Consider the following 20,634-nt stretch of genomic DNA (forward strand, 5'->3'; position numbering starts at 1 on the left):
TTCCCGCCGGGCCGGTTAGGCAGTTGCCAGGCGCCGAGTTCCGGCGGTGCCGGATCGCCGGCGGCGCCGGGCGGGGGATGCGGCGGGGCGGCGGCGGCACCGGGACATGGAGCGGCGCTGAGGCGGCTCGGGCCGGCCGGGGGCGCGGGCACTGCGGCGCCGGGCGCGTGCCCATGGTGGCCGGCCGCCGCTGAGCGCCGCGGCCGCGGACGCAGCCCGGGCGGAGCCGCCCTGGGGTCCCGAGGGCGGAGGCCGGCGGGGGCCCCGGGCGGGGAACAATGAAGCTGCTGAAGCCGACCTGGGTCAACCACAATGGTGAGGGCCGGCCGGGCAGCAGGTGCCGCGGGCCGGCGGGGCAGCAGGTGCCGCGGGCCGGCCGGGCAGGTGCGGCGGGGGAACGGGCGGGCGGCAGACGCGGGGGGCGCGGGGCGGGCGGAGCCTCGGGCCGCTGCCGGCGCTCCCGGGGCGGCCGCGGGTGCCGGAGCTCCGCCGGCCCGGGAGCGGCCGCTGCGGGCGGGGGCAGCGGCAGCAACAAGTCCGTGCCGGAGCTCTGGAGCTGGGCGGGTTCCCGAGGGCGGCGTGGGGACAGCTCGGTCCCCGGGAGGGGGCTGGAGGGGACCCGGCCCGCCCGGCACGGCTCCCGGTGTGCGCTGGGGACAGCCGGGCACCGCCGCTCCCGGGCTCTGCGGGACGGCTGCGGGCTCTGAGGGGACGCTGAGCTGATTCGGGGGCCGCTCCGTGCTGGTGGAAGTGCAGGGAGAGTTTGAATGGAGAACAGCCCGTGCAGGGGTCGAGGTCCCCTCGGGATGAGTGTCCCGGCAGGATGAGTGCACTGCACTGACCGCCCGGCTCCACATTGCTGACACAAGTACAGCATTAAAAATCCTCCAATGCACTGAGCTGTGCTATCGTTCTCCACGGAGGGAAAAGTTTCTTCCAGCAGTTCTTTCAAAACAACTCCCTGAATTTATGTAGTGTCCTGTCTGCCAGTCCTCTGGTGATGTTGAAGTGGTGTGTGAGCTAAAACAGCTCAGAGTGAGGTGTTGATATTGACAGAAGGCTTTGTGCTTTCCCTGTGTGGCAAATGCAGGACAGCACCAGAGTTTATGTCATGTTTACACTGCTTAGGATGAACTTGCAGTGACAAGAAACCTGACACAAAGAGCTCACTTCTGTTTATGCAAGTTTTGCCCTCAGATTCATGGGTACAACTCTATTTCAACTGCAGATTTTATACTCTGTCAGCGTATAAATGTCATTACCTGGGCTCATGTAGCTGATTGGTATCTAGAGTAAAACTAAGACCAGGTTATTTAAGCTGGAAAAGTGTGCTTTGAGTTAAAACCCCAGGCAGAACTTTACAGCTGCCTTTCTGCATGCTTTGTGTTCTTTGTGTTCATGCTGCAAATGTTGATAACAATTTATGCCTTGAGTTGTCATTCATGTGCATCTTTACTTGGCCTGCTCTCCAGGGACTCTGTAGGCAGCAGATGGACTCAACCTTGTAACCAAAGGTTGTACAAAACTGAAAAAAATGTGGAAGTGCTTTATTTGAGATGTTTTTTACATTTCTGCTTGGTTACTCTAAACAAATGTAGCATTTACACCTTCATCTCTGTAACTTCTTTCCTTAGTTTTTTAATGGGTGCAGCTTTTGCTATGGGTATTTAAAATCTGTAGCAGTTTAGAAAACATCCAGCCATTGCAGAGCACAGGCTTCAGCCAAGCAGGGCTTCATTTACAGAGCCCTGTGATGATGGATAATGCACTACAAAGGGCCTCGATGGTCCTGAATTTTATTCCCATTTCTGCCATCGACCTTTTGGGATGAGTTTGGCCAAGGCACTCCATCATCATTTCACCGCCTGCAAAACAGGCATTTGCCACCAGCTCCATTTGTGAGGTGCTCTGAGGGCTGCAGAGGTGTGCAGGGCTGTGTGACAGTCACACATTGCTGTCCTTGGGGCAGGGAGGGCAGGATAAAAACCGGTGAGTTCAGTCAGCCTCTTGTGACGAACCCGGGTTCCGGGTCCTCCAGGCATCACTGCCTGCCAGGAGTCTCCATCACCCCTCCTGGGCCTTCCTCTGGGCTCTGAAACCTCTCCAGAATTCACACTCTGTGCTGGAGACTCTGTGATGATTCCTATTCCTTTGATTTCTGCCTCACTGTTCTTGTTTGTGACTCCTGACAGCAGAGCCGCCTCTTCCACACTCCAGATCCAGCTGCTGTAGTTCAGCCTCTTCCCACTCAGTTTTGGGAGTTTTGTTTTACTGAATGGACTAGAATGATGCTTCCAGGCATACATTCTCCAGGAGATAATAGACACTAGAAGTGAGTGTTGTAGCCAGGAAATCAGCACACCTGGGAATTGTGTGCTGCACAGCCCAGATGCTACGTGCTTACAGTAAAAGCACTTCAGCACATTTTGGTTCTACAGGTTTCTGCCTTGGAGTTGTTCATGTCACTTTTTCTGAGTGCTTATTGGAATTGTTTCTTGCTCAGATGCATTTTCCATAAGCTTTTCATGCCCTTAATGTAGATTAATTAGATTTTGCATGAAATTCTCATAATTGTTGTGTTCTTCTCTTCCATGTGTCTTTGACTTAGAGCAAGGAGGAATATTCAGAAGTGCAGTCTAATGGTGGGGGTAGAGCAGATGACTGTAAGATACAAGTGCTGGGATTGGCTTCTCTTTCCCAGTGTTGCTGTCAGTATCTCTGTAGAGATGCATCATGCATCCAGCAGCTGCCTGAACATACTCAGCACTCAGGCTTTGAGAGCCCAGGTGCTTAAAGACAGCTCAGGCAGGCAAACACTGGTCCCTGTGGGAAAGGAAGTCCCTTGCTGTTCCAAGAAACGCTTGCAAGCCCCAAGGTGCTGCTCATGTATAACAGCTTGTGGAAACTGGAGCCTGCTGTTGTTTAAATATAGGCATGGAGTTTATCTCTCCAAGCTGTAATGGTGGAATGTAAATATTTGAATTGATTTGTGAGTCACGTTGAATGTTCTATATTACATGGGCTGGAAGCAAATTGAATAGAAATTCATTCATTTTGAGGTAGAAATTCACCTAAGACTCTTCTTATATTTAATTGATTATTGTATAAAGTTAAGCAACAAACAAAAATGATGCAATGTTTAAAATTGCTTTTATTCTTCACTGGTGTATTTTTTTTATGGGACCTTCTCCTTGGGTTTCAATTATCTTACTTAGATCTTTTTGTTCCAGGCTTGTTTCATTATCAGTATTTCTTTAAGTACATAATGCATATTTGGGTTCTTTAAACAAATAAGCCCACAGGACATCTGGTATATCATAAGGTGTTCTGTTTTTAATGAACCTGATTTGCCTCCTCCTGCAATGTGATTCTGGGAGCTTCAATAATTTAAGCTTATCTTTTTTTAGAAATTATTGCAAGAGGTCAGAATGTCTTAAAACACACTGTGTTAGATTTTAGTGTTGCTGCTTAAATATCACATTTTGTTTTGGTGCATCATTGCTGTTGGGAAACTCAGCCCATCTCCAATTAGGAGCATGGGAAAGCTTCAGTCACTTTGAAGCAGGGCCCTTGTGCCTTTTGGCTTGTTTCAGCAGGAACTAACAACATAATCTGATAAAGACATGGACCCAGGGAAGAAGGTGATTGCTATCAAATAATGGCTTCTTCTGCATTATTTTGAGAAATTGAAGGAAGTGAAGAAAATCCCAGTATCTGTGCTCAATTTGTAAACCACAGGTAGCATGGAACAATTCTTACAGCTTTAATCTGTTAGAGTTATCCAGCCCTGTAGATGGCATTCTCTTGGCAGTGGTACCCTGGGGGAAAGAGCACCCTGTGCTCTCTGTCCTGTGACCACTTCATCTGTTCTTTACTTTTTTATTTTATTTCTTTTAAATTAGTAATTGAACTTTAGGTACTGGGCAGGTCATTGTGTATCATTACTTACCTGTGGAATAAGATCCCTTCCTGGATCACAGTTGAGCTGTGTAGGAAACTGTGTTGTCCAGGACTCCATTTATTACTGCTACCTTTCCTGGGTGCAAAGTCCATATCCTCTTTAAACTTCATGTATAAAATAATGCCCTGTGACGGACAGCTTTCACTGAGGTCTGTATTTTTAGGATTATAACCATTTATGAAAAGCTACTTCATGTTTATTTGGTTGAACCTCAAATTTATGCTAGGAAAAACCTAAAAATAAAATGTTATCCTGCTATGTAAATACATGGATAGTTTGTGTTTGAACATGTGGTCGTCAATGTCAATTCCCATTCATGTAATAAAATAGAGGAGAGCTGAAAGTGGCTTGGAGTGACCAGAATGATCAGAAGTGTGACACCCTTTGTACAAGGAGCAGAGGAGTAGGACAGGACTCGGAGCAAGGAGTGGGGTCATTGGGCTGGGGACATGATGAACACTTGTGAGTGGCAGAAAAGGGATCAGTGTTGAGTGAAATTTGTTCACTACCCTTGTGTACCAGAATTAATTGTGTTAAAGTAACAAATAGCTGGTACAGATCCATGGAGTAGGAGGTTCCTCACAGAGTGCATGGCTGAGCAGTGGATCTCTGCGTAGGGGTTATTGAATTATGAATTTCAGAAATGGCTCATTGGATTTATGGAAGAAAGTCCATTGAGGGCCCCTGATTCAAGAAGTCAGAACTGTAATTTCTTTGGAGTTGGAAGATTATCTTAGGAAGAAGCATTGTGTGCTCACCATTGCACAGATCCTTAGGGACTTATCTAGTGCTGGCTTCTGAACACAGTGCTGGGCTTGGTGGACATTTTCCCTGGTGTGGCTAATTTTAAGCATTTATGGAGAATTTGTAGCTAAGTTACCTCGGGCTCTCTAAGCAAAGTAATTTGCTGGGTTTCTTCAACCCCATTTGTGGATCTGTGAAAAATCTTTGCCCAAGAGTGGGGAGAGAGCTGATGTTACTGCTCCTGTAGAGTTGAGCTCTTAAGGCAGAAATTGGAGAGGCTGTGATAGTTTTAGACTTACAGTAAAGGAAAGGAAAATTATATCATGTCAGTAATTTTTGCAAGGCAATGGGTGCAATGACAATTTTTTGGAATGTGTAGCATATCTGAATATGCCTGAATAGTAGTGGTGGAGGTGCCTAGGTTGCTGTTCTGATTTGCTGGGAAAGTTTTCTCTTGGTGCTAATGATACAGAGGCAAAATGAGCCAGGTTATTAGAATTCAAAGGTCTTTGATGGCTGGTTTCCTACTCTCCTCTACACAGCTAATGGCAAATACCAGAGTATATGGGCTCTTCTTGCCCAAGGTTTGATGCAAATTGAAAATGCCACCTCTTTTAACTCTAAGGTCTTCAGAGTGGCCTTTTCGGTGGGCTCAACTATTTCAAATGATGCACTGATGTAATAGAAGGGAAATTCCACATTTTGGAAAAGGTAAAATAAATGTTTGTTTCTAGTTTGTGCTCCTCTAAGTATTCAGCTTAGCCCTGAATGTTGCATTTGAGTTAATAGAATGAAAGCAAGAATCAAGCTAAAGAAAAACCACAGCTCATGTGTGTCTCAGCTCATGTGTGCTATGTGGTCTGGAGGACTTGGAAGGAATGTAAGTTGAGTGCCATCTTTCTGTGCTTAAGGTCTTTACTTGGCTGCCTGTGAAAATTTTAAGGGAAGTCACATGTCAGAGTTGCAATGTATCCAAATAATAAATCCAAATAAAACAAACCTTAAAACAAGTCAACATAAAGGACACAAAAGTCAAAATGAAGCCAAATGGGTATCCCCCAAAAAGTAAGAAATAGTGGGTATTTGGATTTTATTAGGAGTTTAGTGTCAAGGTTTCAGTTGCTACCGTTGCTGTTGGATAAGATCTCCAGGTTTTATCATTTATGTCTGAACATCTCATGAAGATACAGCACAAGATTGACACTCATGGGAAATTTATCAAGTAATCTTGGTGTGTGGGTACTGGTACTTTTGGCTGTTTGAAAAATTGCCTTATTTTGCAGTGGCATATATGTGACCTTGCTTGCAGAGGCTTTCCAGTTTGAACGGGTTGGAAGTGCTGCTAGAAATTCTTTGGACATGGAAATTGCCTGTGTGTTCTTTCAGATAACCCTTAGTGGCAGCTCTTTGAGCATCACTGGAAGGCAGGAAGCTGCTGCTCCCCTTTTCCTCTGCAAAGGTTGAAACAACTGTGCACGTACAGAGGGTGAATGTGAGCCATGGTTGGAGCAGAGCAGGTTGGAAGTGAGGCCTTTCTGGTTTCCAAAGCTGTTCCCCGGCTGTGCTGTTACAGAGTTTACATTCTAGTAAAATTATTAGCTTGTTTCTGAAAGATGTAGCATATGGAGAATTGAAGGATTTAAGAGTAATACTATTGTTGGTTAGTCCTCCTCTTTCTATATGGAAGCCATAAAATCAAAACTGGTCTTTGGGTAGAAGAGTTTCATTAAGAGAATTGAAATTTGAGACAGGTAATTGTGTGACCAACAGATGCAGCCTGAGATTGGGAAGGATTTTAAAAAAACAGAAACCAAAAGAAGACTTGCTTCAGGTCATCAGCTAATGAACTGTAGAAACCTGGAAGAAATTCCATTCTCAAATACAGTTTTGCTTTGTTGGCGCTTGCTTTGTGGTATTACTTTGCTTTGAGGTATTTGGCATATCCTGCTGGATTAAGTGTCCCTGGTTATCTCTGGTTTTTGTGGCATGATAACTTCCAAACAGGCTTTTAATAGGCTGCCATTTCTGTCAGCAAGCTGCTCTCAGCTCTTGTAGTCAGCTGGAATTCTTACAACTCAAGCCTTTAGAAGAAGAAAGTCACTTGCCAACCAGAAGACTTATGGTGGTTCTGGTGTTACTGCATTCCCTTAAATGTAAAACAATTCACCATGTTGCTGTCTGTTCTCTAATTCCAGGAAAGCCAATATTTTCAGTGGACATTCACCCAGATGGGACCAAGTTTGCAACAGGAGGACAAGGTAAGTCTGTGTACTGGTAGAAGGCAGAATTTTGGGTGGTGGTAACAGCAACAACAACAACATCAATCTTGTGCCTTCACAGCACTTGAATTGGTTTCACCCTTTTAAAAATACATCACTTTTATCTCTAAGAAACAGATAATTATGTAAGCTATGACAAAGTCTTGGGAAGTGCTGCTGCTCCTGCAGAAGGCAGGGTTACATGTTCTGATGTCCTCATCCCCTTGGATGTCATTGAGATAGTGGCTGCTATCAGTGATTGAGTTGTGGCCATATGGGCCAAATTTCCTTTTAATTTGAAGAGGAACTGGATGTGCTTTTGAGCTTTTTCAGTTGCTGAATAGTAGAGCGATTGGAATAGAAAAATCCAATTATATAAATAGAATAGCTTAAGAAATATGTGCAAAAATATTATTTGGTTCACAATAGTGAGTAATTTTATGTTGGCTACAATAATTGCAATATAGTATTTGAATATGTATATTTTCTCTTTTAAAATACAATTTTTTTACAAGTAGTTGTCCTTACAGTTGGTATCAGTTATGTACAGTATGACTTTTGTACGAGGCTGTATAAATTTATTTTTAATAGCTCCAAGAAAAATAAAGCACTTCTGATTTGGTCTAATTATATCAAAATAACATCTGTATTCAGATGTTTCCAAAGTCCCCTCTGCAGCAATGCCTACATTTTCACATCTGTTCTGGAACTGAGATTGATTTTGAAAAGCTTTTTTGGGTTTATTTAGAAGGGGGAGCTTTTTGGTCTCTTGCAGGTCAGGATTCTGGCAAAGTTGTGATCTGGAATATGGCTCCTGTCCTGAAAGAGGAAGATGAAAAGAATGAAAATATCCCCAAGATGCTTTGTCAGATGGACAATCACTTAGGTAACAAAGTTGGTTGGTTGGGTTTTTTTCATTGCTGACTATTGCCAAAGCTTAAGACTTATATGTCTGTAATTGCAAAAATAATGCCTGTCCAGTGGTGAAGAGTCAATAAAACACAGCACAGTGGTCTCATACTTTGGCTGTATACTTTTCAAGATATTCAGCAGAAAATGCTGTTAAAATGTGAAAGAATGTGCAGGACACTATAGATACCTTTGGAAATCTCCTCCCTATAAGCTTTTATCAGCTGTGGCCATAAAGTATTTGGTAATGCACATTCTGAGAAACTGTAGAGCTCTGAAGGAAAGGACAGGAGAAGAAGTAAGTGTAAAAGATACATCACATGAAATATTTTGGTTGTAGTTATAAATTATAACATTTATTACATTATAAATCATTGCATTTGGAATTAGTAGGGTCACCTGACAAGTTGTCCTTTCTTTTCTTCAAAATATACCTCTCCTTCTTTGCCCTCTTAATCCCACTTTATTTACTAGAATAAGTTTCCTTCATTAGAGGAATATTAATCTTTCTTCCTTCAAGCCTCTTTTGGTGAAGCTTTTTTAGATAAGGGATAGAGTTTTCTAAGTAAGAAATTCCTCACTGCTACTGAAAGATAAGTACCAATTCATTTATCTAAAGCAGACAGAGTAACTGCTTTGAGTGGGGAAAACCCACTTAAATCCTAAATGTCTCCTGACAACTTTTGCTTATTTGTAATATAAACCCTGTCTGCAGTCCAGAACCACTTATTCTCATATTTCATCTTGCAAACTTTGTGTTGTGCCTTTCAGCTTGTGTGAACTGTGTGCGATGGTCAAACAATGGCGTTTACTTGGCCTCGGGGGGAGATGACAAGCTGATTATGGTGTGGAAACGAGCAGCGTAAGCAGCATCCTTCTTCCTTCAGCTCTATTTCATCCTTCTTCCTTCAGCTCTATTTCATTTCAAGGAGGTTTCTCTGTGACATCTCAGTGCTCCCTCCCTGTCCTGCCCTTTGCCAAGCTCACTGCTCCACCTGGTGTGGAAGGAGCTGAAGGCTGTGGCACCACAGTGGTGCTGGGGATGTGACCTGATTTCCTTTGGGCTGGAGGGTGTCTGTCTGGGCAGTCTCTCTCCTCTGGAGGAGCTGAGACATTTTCTTCTCTCCTTGAAGAAAACTTCCTGGTGAGATTTGAAGAGTCACCTTAAATGTTACCATTTTATGCTATCTCTAGAAATTCTGCATTTTATTGAAGCTAATTTTTTAATAACTTGAATTACTCTCTAAAAACATGTGGTTTTCCCCTTCTGTATTGTAGGAATAACTGACTCTAAAATACAAGTGTACTGTGCAGCTGATTTTCTTTTTAAAAAGTGTTTTTTTTCTTATAACTGTTTCTATTTTAATTAGGTACATTGGACCTAGCACTGTGTTTGGTTCTAGTAGCAAACTTACTAATGTTGAGCAATGGAGGTGTGTATCAATTCTAAGAAGCCATTCAGGGGGTAAGTTTCAAGGTGCTGAATGAACATAATTTGCATGTATTTGGAAAAAATTGCTTTTCAGCATCATGTTTTCTTGTTTGAAATATATATATTTGGTGGCAAGTCAGTAATTAATTTCAAGGGCAACAAGGAAAATTTATAATATAAAATTTTTAATAAAATGCAATTTTCATACAAGTAACTTCTGGCAAGTATGGTATGCAGGTGAAAAATTAACAACTAAGAAACTTACATTTTGCTATTTTCTAGCTTAAAAGGGAATCTGAATAAAGGAAGCTAAATTGTGTCTTTAATTAAATGTTCACACTAGCAGTGAATAATCTGATTGGCAAAAGACCATGTTTTTGTAAACCAAAGACTAACAATGTTTATTTAGAAGAAAAAATCTAAAGAGCAATGCAAAATTTGAATAAATAAATAATTTCAAATGCATTTTGCATCTGCTGACATGAGCTGTGATTAAAATCAAGATGGCAATCACTTTGATCACTCCACATGGAGCAAAGTGAGTGCATTGTAATAGCTTCTGTTACTTCTTCATTCAAAACAAGACTAAGTTCTTTGTGCAGGCATTAGTACTTCCTACAATCACTAAACATTGCATTCTTTCCCTTTTGCTTTTTTTTTTCTTGACCCCTACTGAACATTGGAAGTTGGGGAGTTTCACTCCCAGTGAGTTTTGCTTTCTTACCTTCCACTTTAGTGAGGTGATAATCATTTCTCAGTGATAGCAAAATATTGCTACAGAGAACACAAGTTCTTTGTGCAGAGACTTTTTGATTTTCTGATTACCATCAATCTCTTAAATGGAAACTTCCTTTTCCCAAACAGATGTGATGGATGTAGCATGGTCTCCACACGATGCCTGGCTGGCATCCTGTAGTGTTGATAACACTGTTGTCATCTGGAACGCTGTCAAATTCCCAGGTGAGAGCTCTAAAGAGGTGCCAGCATGTAAAGCTTTGTGACTAAGTCTTCCCTCCTCAGTGTATTTCTCTGACTCTTCAGACCTCTAGGAGGGATTGGTTGTCTGTCTTTTGGGGTGACACACCTGCAGTCCTTCCAGGTTTGGATGGCAATGAGCAGGGGATTCCACCCTGCTGCAGGCAGCAGCTGCATTCAGGTGTGCTGCTGATTTTACATGGAAGTCATGATTGCCTGTGTTTATTTACATGCCATTTATTTCAAGCTGGTTTCCAATACTGATACCAGAGTTTTTAGACTTTGAAGCTAATTGTGCACCCTCTCAGCCTCTCCTCCCACAGGCTGATAAGCAAGAGTGTGACTGAAAGTAGGTTACCAGGTCTGCCAGCCTTGGGTGTCTGTTGAGTCACAACTTTGACTTGGTTCACACTTGCTGCACAAAGCTGGATTAGTTGTGATAATCTTTGGGTGTGGAGGAAAGGGTGAATGTTTAACTGAAATTCCAGTTCAAGTGCTGCTTTCCACAGCTTCAAAGTGCTACTCTAAAGCACTGGGACTCTGTTCTCTGACCTGTCTTCTAAAGAGTTTTGCACCACTTACTCTGGCCAGAACTCTATTTACCACTTCTTTTATATCAGTTTTTTCTTAAGTACAGCCTCCAATTTGGTTGATACGTTGTTTCTACACTAAAGGAGGTTATACTTAATACGCTGTTCAAAAATATGTAAATTTTCTCAACACTCTGCCTGGAAGGAGTTAGCAGTAACTACTCTCTATTCTCAATTTTTGTGTGCACAGAAATTCTTGCCACTTTGAAGGGGCATTCTGGCTTGGTGAAAGGGCTGACCTGGGATCCTGTTGGGAAATACATTGCCTCTCAGGCTGATGATCGAAGTTTGAAGGTGTGGCGGACCCTGGACTGGCAGCTGGAAACCAGCATCACAAAACCCTTTGATGAGGTACTTCACAGTGTGTGACTGTTCCAAGTGAATTCCCAGTATCCAAAAAGAATGAATGAAAATAAAAATAACTCGGATTTTGTACGAACACGAATTAATTGAACAGTGCTGAATCAAATAAAGCTCTCAGATAACAGCTACAGAGGGCAAAAAAAGAATTACTTTCTCATAAAAATAGGATTGTCTAGAGACTGTCATTGTCATTTATTATTGTGGATATCAAAAGTTTACATGGGTTATGTAAACAATTAAGTGAACTTCTGAAAATACAGTGGTTATTCTGGGGAAGTGTTTGCACACTGATCACAATAGTCTGACATTCTTCCCTGTGCATCTTCTGTTGGCCACTATCAGAAATGAGGTAAGTATTTGGAGGGATCTTTGACCTGGCATCATAGAGCTCTTACATGGTGACTTTTATGAAGAGATCAAGTTCCTGGGGACAGAAGCTGCTGCTTGGTGTTCTGCAGTGATCTGAGGGTATTGTGATTAGTGCAGTTGCTCTTTGTAGTAGACCTTGTCTGCTTCCACTCACATGGGAGCTGCTGTGGCAAGCTGAACTCTCATCATTAGTGGTTGCTGTGTTGCAGCCCTGTTACAAACCAGGACTGTGGTAAATACTGAGGAAACAGTATCCAAAAAGATGTAACATTTGTCTTTCCTTTAGAAAAGTTCTCAGAGCTCCTTTCCCCCCCTTTTGATAGGGTTTCTTAAGTTATACCACATCACCTGTGTAAACATGGCCAAATGCTGAGAATTATATGTGAGGTCACTCTTTTATACTCTCAGGATACTTACTTTGTAATCGTATTCCCTAAATCTGAAATATAAATAGTTTATATTACAGCCCCTTTGTTTGCCAAACACTTTTAAAGCTCTGGTATGTTTTTTTTTTGTCAGTGTGGAGGGACAACTCATGTGCTGCGCCTTAGCTGGTCACCTGATGGTCACTATCTTGTTTCTGCTCATGCCATGAATAATTCTGGGCCCACTGCTCAGATCATTGAGAGGGATGGATGGAAAACCAACATGGATTTTGTAGGGCACCGGAAGGCAGTTACAGTAGTGGTGAGTGAGTGATAGAAATTTATCCCTGAAGTTAAAACTTGTTGCTTTTTGATAATTTTATGTATAAATGGGACAAGAAGTGAAGATGGGCATCAAGATTAGTAAAAGAATTGCATGGTGGTGATTAAAAAATGTCAGCTTTACTTGTTGGAAGCAATCAGGTGGCTGTTGTGATAGGAGAACTGGATGTAGATGAACAAGACAAAGGGGAATACAGGAGCACGTTAGGAATGTCAAACATCAGCTTTGTTGGCTGTTCAGTGACTTGATTAAAATGATTTAGGTTTCTGGTGGATTTCTGATCCCTAGTAAAATTAATATTGTTTGCCTTTTCTATGAAGGCATTCAGAAAACCCCTTAAGAAAGCCAAGAAAGCCTCTGCAGCTTTTGTCAGACTCTTACAGAGTCTGGTTCAGGACTTTATTTCTATTAAATGTTTTTTCACTCTTAAGTGGAAAATTTGCTTAGAAAGCAGATCTTCTGTTGAAATGTAATTACTGTGATAAAATTTGAGCATCTTATTTGTTCAGAAATTCAATCCAAAAATCTTCAAAAAGAAACAAAAGAATGGGAGCTCCACCAAGTCAAGTTGTCCCTACTGCTGTTGTGCTGTCGGTAGCAAAGATCGATCTCTGTCTGTCTGGGTAAGTGATTTCTTTGCTGCCTTTGAACTAATGTGGTCATTGGATAACTTGGGGGTTTAACACAAAAGTCACATGTACAGCATTAAGTCTTACATTTAGTGTCATGTTTAGGGATTTTTTTTGTCTCTGTTGTTGCAGGTTTAGCTGATTGGTAAGGAGGTGGATTTGTATTAGTTCATTTCTCTAAAGGCAGGAGCAGTTAGAAGCCAGTGGCAGAGTGTGCCCTGGTGAGGGGGAGCAGCTGTTAAGGGAGAAAACATTTTACTGCAGTTAATAAATGCAGCCTTATTTTCATCCTTTTACTTGTCTTCTGTTCTTGTAAAGGAAAGCGATGTGAAAGTGAATGAGCTTTTTAAGTATTCTTTCAAGTTTTTGATATCTAGTTTGGGTTTAACTTTAAAATCTACACTAAAATTTTTATTCTGGCTGGGAGAAGAGTAGCTATTTTCACATTTTTAAATGCAACTGGAAAATACAGGGAATCAATTTAACTGATTTGTAAAGCTTTCTGATGAGAACTTTGCCAGAACCCACCAATTGCTAACTGCAATCTACTATTTTTAGCTTCCAGTGTGATATTTATCCATCAATCTCTGGATGCATAACTAAATCTGTTTCTGGTAATGCTACCAGTGCGTACCCATATCAAAGTATCACTTGGTATATTTTACTTTCTATTTATATTATGAAGATTTCATTTGGAGTGGCTGTTGAAATTACAGAAGGTAGCACAGAGATGCAGTTATAGGTTGTCTTTGCCCTGAGGAGCTTAATAAACATATATAGAGTGCAGACCTATGGAAGCATAAATAACTACTGAAGATGACAGTGACACTGCATCTGTGAACATAAAACTTCCTTGACCTTATCAACCTCTACTTCATTTCAGTTGTACTATACACTTAGAGATAATAAGTCCATTGATTTGACATTAAAGAGCTTAGAGTGTCTAATTTAGAGCAGGTTATTGGAGTTTTCATATTCAGTTCTTTATTACTAAGCTGATTCTTAAGTGCATAGGAATCCTCTTTAAGAGTTATTGTGAGTCAAATTCCCTTTGCTCTTGATAGGTTTCACTTTCTCAGACAAGTAGGCTGAGTGAGGACATGGAAACCTAATCTGTTTTCTGTCTTCTTGTGCTGGCAGTTTACAGCATCCTTATCTCAGTACAGCTTAGAATAGAAGCTGTCTTTTGCATCTGTGGAATTGCTTTTGAGGTGGCAGAGAGTCTTTTAAGACTGTGGTGTGAAGGTAAAGTTGATTAAGAAATTCAGTCTGTGTTTCAGAAAGGAGAATTGAATGTCAGCTGTTCTTCTGCAGGGATTTTCTGCCCCAGCAGTGGAACAGGTGACTTGGTGCTTCAGATGCAGCACCAGGCATGCAGCTGTTTCCTGGGCAGACCTTGTTTGGTGCATATTGTGAGGCTCTGGGAGAATGTTAATATGGTACTATCTGTGATTGTGTGGAACTTCTACATTTCTGAGTGTTGTTTCTTGTTTTCTTAAGCTCACGTGTCTGAAGCGACCTTTAGTTGTCATCCATGAGCTGTTTGACAAGTCAATCATGGACATCTCCTGGTAAGTTGATTTCTCCTGTTTGTTATGGAAGCCAAACAATTGTTATCAATTTTAGGTGTACTTATTAGCTGGAAATGCCTTAAAACAATACAGATTGTGGTTGTTGGAATACAAGTAATTGGTTCCTGTAGGTTTTGTTTCTGCTGCAGCATCTTAGTAGTAATATGAGCAAATAGCACATGGTCACTTGAGATTATTAACTGAACAAACAGTAATGTATTTAGAGCAAGACACAGTAAAATATCTGTGTAAAGAGTTTCTACTTGTTACAATTCTCTGACATAGGTTGTCTTAATTCTATCACTTCCTCACTTCTGAAATTCTCCCTTAATAGTTACAACAATCTCTTGGTGGGTTTATACTGGGAATTTTAAAGCTTCCTGGTTTCTATATGCCATGTGGATTTTGCCTTGAAGCTCAGTGAATCACAAAAAAAAAAAGCTTTAAAACCAAAACATTTTTTCTTTCATTAAAAGATTAAGGCTAGAAAGCCAGAAAGTGGAATATTTCATGAGAAATGCTGCTATTGTTATAGTACAATAGCTTTGAATAGTTTGGTTTTCCTGTAGTGTTTTTTATTTCTCCATCTGCAATTTGCACATTTTTCATGGCATGAAGTCGTTGGGAGTAATAACTGGTTAACATTTTGTAGTTTTGTGAGGAAATGGTATTGTGGGGTATTTGAGAGACAAAGGATCATCAGGCAGCTTGGTATTTTATATCCTGTTTACAAATTGAAACAGATGGATAAAATGTCAATAACATGGAGTGTTCCCAGAAATGTGCTCCATTCTGAAAACAGACATAGTAAATTCTGAGAAAGCTGGTACTATTATATTGTTATAGCTATATAATTTCTGGTTTAGAATTTTAGACTTGGATCCATCAATATAATATCTGTGAGGGATTATGTTTTCACAGAACAATTGCTTGGATCCAGAGGTCAATAGGAGCACAGCAATTTTCTCTGCAAAGCAAACAGAAAACCTTCAACATGAGTTTACTGTTTTCTAATTTGGAGTACTGGTGGTGTACCTTGTTTCATGGTGCTGAGGCTGATTTCTCTGACTGTGATGCTATCAGGGCATCCATGCCACAAAAACAGGGGTTGCCAAATGCCTGTAGCTGTGGTACTTGTAATGGATTTTTAGTAACTTGGTTAGGACTTTGGAGTTGGGCCAGCTTTCCTTTCCTCTTCCCTTCTGTGTAACAATTCATCTGTAAGCCACTGTGTCACTGTCTCTGTGAGCTCTGTGCTTAAAAGTGTCTGAGGGAGAAGTCAAAATCCAAGTATTTTTTCAAATGTGCAATAATAGGTTACCCATGCAAGATTATCATTCTGTTATGATAGATAGTTTCTCCTCTCTCTTTTTGCTAAGAAAACCTGACCTCCAGAAGAGGGTTACCATGTATCCCCACAAATAAACACGTGCAGTTTTCTTAAACACCCAAATAATTGAACAGTAACCAAATCAAACCTGTGTTCTTGCCTAGTACCAAGATTTTTTGGCCTGCCTGTCAGCTGAGGGCCCATTTCTTCACCCACTGCCATTAACACAAAAATTTGCTCATCTATTGAAGGAAATGCATTTATAATTTTCTCTCCCTGTTCATTGTGAACACTATTCAGGTTTACCCCTTCAGGAAAGTTTCCATGGTGCTGCTCCTGCCATGGGCAGGTTATTGTCCCAGTGCCACCATCCTTGTGCAGTCTGCAAGGGAGCATTGGCACAGGGACTCTGCTGCCTGTCATCCTGTCTCCTCACTGTCCCACTTCTCTGGTGCCATGAGTTATTGCTGTGATAATAAATCTTAAGCTGATATTTTTATTGAACAATCCATCAGATTTTATTGAGTAGTCCATCATCTTTGCTTGAATGAAACAGATTAAAAACAAAGTTGGACCTTTATTTCCCTCAGGACCCTTAATGGACTTGGTATCCTGGTGTGTTCCATGGATGGATCAGTGGCATTTTTGGACTTTTCCCAGGATGAACTTGGGGATCCACTCAGCGAGGAGGAAAAGGTACAGCAAGCACTCAGAGAACCTTTGATCATATTTCAGGGATGTATTGATTCAATTAAAATACTGGCCTGTTTATAGAAGTATGTAGTAACTGATTTCCATATTATAGAAAATATGTTGCTCTTGTCTGCTTTACAAATCATTAAAAAAGAGTAGTCAAGTGAATGTGTGGTATTAGTTTCTCTTCTGAAAGAAAAGAATTTGGAAAGCATCCACTTGCTTACACATCATTATACATCTGAAGTAATTATTTGGCCAAGGAAACAAGAAGTGAGTGCTTCAAAGCACTATAAAATTACTCTTTCACTTGCATATATGCAAGTCTTTTTAAACTGATTGCTCTTGGCTGTTTTTCCTCTCATTGCTATTAGCAACTAGAGCTTTGAATTTCATTTATTTTACATATTGATTTAGTGTTAGTTGAAAACACAAAGAAAAAAAATCTGGTGTATAAATGCTACAGGGGGCATTTTATAGATTTTATTAGATTTGTGTGATTCCCTTGTGTTACAATCAGTGATGTCATGGTCACTCACATCTTTAACACCCCCAGAGCAACATTCACCAGTCCACCTATGGCAAAAGCCTGGCTATCATGACTGAAGCTCAGTTGTCCACCACCATTATTGAGAATCCAGAGATGCTCAAGTACCAGCAGAGGCAGCAGCAGGGGGATCAGAAGAATTCCTCAATTCGGGAAGGCTCTGGGAATTCCACAGCTCCCAAAGTGGCAAGCATGGTTAATGGGGAGAGTCTGGAGGACATCAGAAAGGTAGGTGCTCGTGGGCAGTGTCAAGTACTGAGTCACTAAATAGCAAACTCCTAGGAAAGAACCAGTTTCTGTGCCCTTACTTGTGTTAATGGCACCTTTCAGCCTGGGTATGGCTCAACTGATCAACTTAGTGGGTCATTATTGGGACTTGTTGAAAAGTTAAATGCTTTTAAGCAGAAAGCAGGCAATGTGGATATTTCTGTGATGGGTGCAAAATTCTTGGCGTGCAGGAAGGAAATCAAGAGTAACTAATGACAGAGGAGCTGTTGAACTGTGTTTCAGTTTCTTAATTACAGAGGTTGAAAGCATTATTTAGTTGTGTCCTAAACACAGAACAAAATTTTTAATTAAAGATTTGATATGCATAATGTTTTAGACTTGATTCTAAAGTGGAGAGCAGATTACATGCTCCACAAATGCCTTTTCTACTGATGGATAGGTTGAAATTGGAAAATTGTTTGTGTTTATGGGAAAGTCTTTGCTAACAGATTTTTAATTGAGGCACCTCTTCTAATATACCTATTTTTGTCAGTTTGGAAAAAAAAATTAAAATAGCATTTCCCATTTATCAGAAATTATGATAAAATGTATTTCCCAACAGAACCTCTTAAAAAAACAAGTGGAAACACGAACGGCAGATGGCCGGAGAAGGATCACACCTCTCTGCATAGCTCAACTGGACACTGGGTATGTTTGGAAGTAATCCATAAAATCCTTCTTTGCCTTCTTATCTTTTTGTTTGTTTGTTTGTTTCCCTGTTCCAGGCTTGGCATTCCATCTTAGGGCATCATAAAGCACTTACTGGAAATAAGTGTGTATTCTTAAGAAATACAGTTTCAACCAGTGTTCTTTGGCCGTGAGATCTCACTTCTAATAGATCAGGCAAATTCTCATTTACTGTTATAGGTGAACAATGCTCTAATGTATTGTTGTAAATCTGTATTAGTACCAGCTTTAATATCCTTTGGATATGAGAAATTATTCTGGAAAGGTACTGGGGATTTATTTAGGATGCATATGAGTATCCACATGTGGAAAAAGGAAGAATGGAATAAATGTTTTAGCTAAAATTGCTATTTTTGAATTATCTTTAAAGTGGTTTTGAGAAATGTATTTGTTGTTTGTCTTTTTGTTTAGGGATTTTTCTACAGCATTTTTCAATAGCATCCCAATATCTGGAACTCTGTCTGGCTCAATGATGTCTTCTCAAAGTAACCAGCAGCTCATGTCACTAGATTCGAACGCAGCAAATTCCCTTAATACTTCAAAGCCTTCTGTAGAGCCAACAGCAGCCAGTATAAAACCAACAGATGATGCAGCCAATAAAGATGGGTCAGTATTTGCTGTTTTGTTTTGCACTCACATGAATCTGTTTAGTTTTTAATTCTTATTTATAGTTTTATAATGAAGAAATTATTAAAGTAGTTTCCTTATTGCAAAACCCCAAGAATCTAATCTTGCTGAAAACATTGAGATTTTATTAGTGTTTGGTTACTTTAAGTGTTGATAAATTGGGAATGAATAAATCCATGTGCATGGTTCTGGCAGTGAACTTCAGTGCAATGAAGTGCACAGCTGATTGCTAATGCTTTAGCAAAATGATTTGCTTATGGGTTGGTGGGTTGCTATTAGTAAACAATAGAAGGTGTTGCAGTAGTGTAAGTAATGAAACCTACTTTACATCAAATTCTGATCTGAGTCCTCTCTTCAGACATGGTGATCCTTTTTTCCTGTCCAACAGCCCCATCAGAGCACAGTGACACTGGCTCGTCAGTGCACATGTGCTGATGGGCCAGCGTGTCTTTCAAATTAACTACAGAACAACTGAATTGTACTTGCTTTTCCCTCAGTGATAGCACTGACCTGACTTCTTCTCAGTGTGTTTTTATAGCTTTTGTAGCAGCATAGTGTCATTGAAACCTCTACTTCTCCACCAAATTTGGTTGAAATTGGCCACAGATTAAAAAATGAGCGGGTGGACTCTGAGAAATGATTGACAGATGAAACTATTAAGTATCCTTTTCTTTGTAAATTGTACTTCTAGCAGCTTTTTAGTACAAGCATCAGTTATTTTAGAGCCATTCATTCTCTGAATTAATTCTCTGAATGAATTGAAAAATCTCTAAAGTAAACAGCTATTGAAATAGTAGATCCCTGGAATGCTTTAGTGTGGGGAAAACACATTCCTTTGCCCTAGAGTTATGCTTGGAAAGGCCTAATAATCAGGTTGGATTTTTCAACAACAGAATCTAAACCTGGCAGGAATTGTTTCATCCCAATTGTTTGCTTGATAAACAGTGAAATATAATATTGTAATGGAAATATTTGGTAACCTGAACAAGGGGTAAAAGCAGGAACCCCTGTGATCATTTTAAAAAGTGATCCTTTCTTAGTAAGTACCAGCTGAAAGTATAATTTCCTTCCTGAATTTAAAATACCCAGTAAATGAATTAGAGTCTTTTAATCCAGATATGTGGCCACGTGAAGCTCTGAGGTGTACCACAGACAGCTTTTGAGAGTAAGCAAAGCTTTCATGAAAGAGTGGAAAACGAATATTATAATTTATTATATACTTGAGTGAAAGATTTTCAACATATGGTTTCTAACCACTATCACGAGTGCTAGTTGTTATGAACAATGCAGCTTACCAGTAGTAAATTTTTCAATCCTTATTTTGCTGTCTCTTTCCTTGACAGTGTAAATGCTACCTCTGCCTCAGCTGCTCCTTCTGCATCGTCTTCCTCTGTGTTGACAACTCCATCCAAGATTGAGCCCATGAAAGCATTTGATTCTCGATTCACAGAACGATCCAAAGCCACCTCAGGGACTGCTGTTGTAACAAACACAAACCAGACTGTTGTGGACAGGTAGGACATGGCCTGGGGAGGGAGGAAGGGAATCAGGCAGAGTTGAAACATTAATTCTATGTGGTGTAGATGTTACACTGCTGACACTTTAGAAGTTGTCTTGGATTTCTTCCACTATTGGAAGGAAGGGGGCAGCTACAAATAGGTGAATTCTGCCCTGCTGTTACCCTTTGTACATTTGTCCCTGCCATTTTGATATCACACAGAATCTCCAAGATACTCCAAGTTAAAATTATTGTTGTAAGAGGCTGTGTGTGCACAGGCCTGTGTCACTGAGTGCAGCTGGACTCCTTAGAAGACAAACCCAGCCAAAAATAGCCAGCCTGCATCTCTGTACAAGAGAGATTTACTTCAAGGTAAATTACCATACATGTCAGCAGATGACCTCTCATCACCACAGCTGCAGTTATATTTCAGCTTTATGCCTTGAAGGCATGCATAGAAGATTCTCTGAGCTTAA

General features: G+C 40.8%; 1 protein-coding gene across 3 annotated transcripts in view; it reads left to right on the forward strand.

Annotated features, from left to right (window-relative positions):
• Positions 1 to 246: 246 nt before the first annotated feature.
• LOC131091193 (protein HIRA) overlaps positions 247 to 20,634 on the forward strand; it is a 32,136-nt gene continuing 11,748 nt past the window's right edge. The window contains exons 1-15 of one of the 3 annotated variants that reach the window (XM_058037112.1): positions 247 to 315; positions 6,901 to 6,963; positions 7,739 to 7,849; positions 8,644 to 8,734; positions 9,243 to 9,337; positions 10,169 to 10,264; positions 11,060 to 11,220; positions 12,121 to 12,288; positions 12,819 to 12,932; positions 14,439 to 14,509; positions 16,430 to 16,535; positions 17,089 to 17,307; positions 17,909 to 17,994; positions 18,445 to 18,639; positions 20,004 to 20,174. In XM_058037112.1, coding sequence (XP_057893095.1) covers positions 279 to 315; positions 6,901 to 6,963; positions 7,739 to 7,849; positions 8,644 to 8,734; positions 9,243 to 9,337; positions 10,169 to 10,264; positions 11,060 to 11,220; positions 12,121 to 12,288; positions 12,819 to 12,932; positions 14,439 to 14,509; positions 16,430 to 16,535; positions 17,089 to 17,307; positions 17,909 to 17,994; positions 18,445 to 18,639; positions 20,004 to 20,174 — 1,784 coding nt within the window. In that variant the 5' untranslated portion in view covers positions 247 to 278. Of the gene's footprint in view, positions 385 to 3,240; positions 6,964 to 7,738; positions 7,850 to 8,643; positions 8,735 to 9,242; positions 9,338 to 10,168; positions 10,265 to 11,059; positions 11,221 to 12,120; positions 12,289 to 12,818; positions 12,933 to 14,438; positions 14,510 to 16,429; positions 16,536 to 17,088; positions 17,308 to 17,908; positions 17,995 to 18,444; positions 18,640 to 20,003; positions 20,175 to 20,634 lie in introns of those variants that run through there. The other 2 variants (XM_058037109.1, XM_058037111.1) reach the window with 2 other exon arrangements.

This window comes from Melospiza georgiana, chromosome 18, assembly GCF_028018845.1.
Source record: "Melospiza georgiana isolate bMelGeo1 chromosome 18, bMelGeo1.pri, whole genome shotgun sequence".
Classification (NCBI taxonomy): Eukaryota; Metazoa; Chordata; class Aves; order Passeriformes; family Passerellidae; genus Melospiza; species Melospiza georgiana.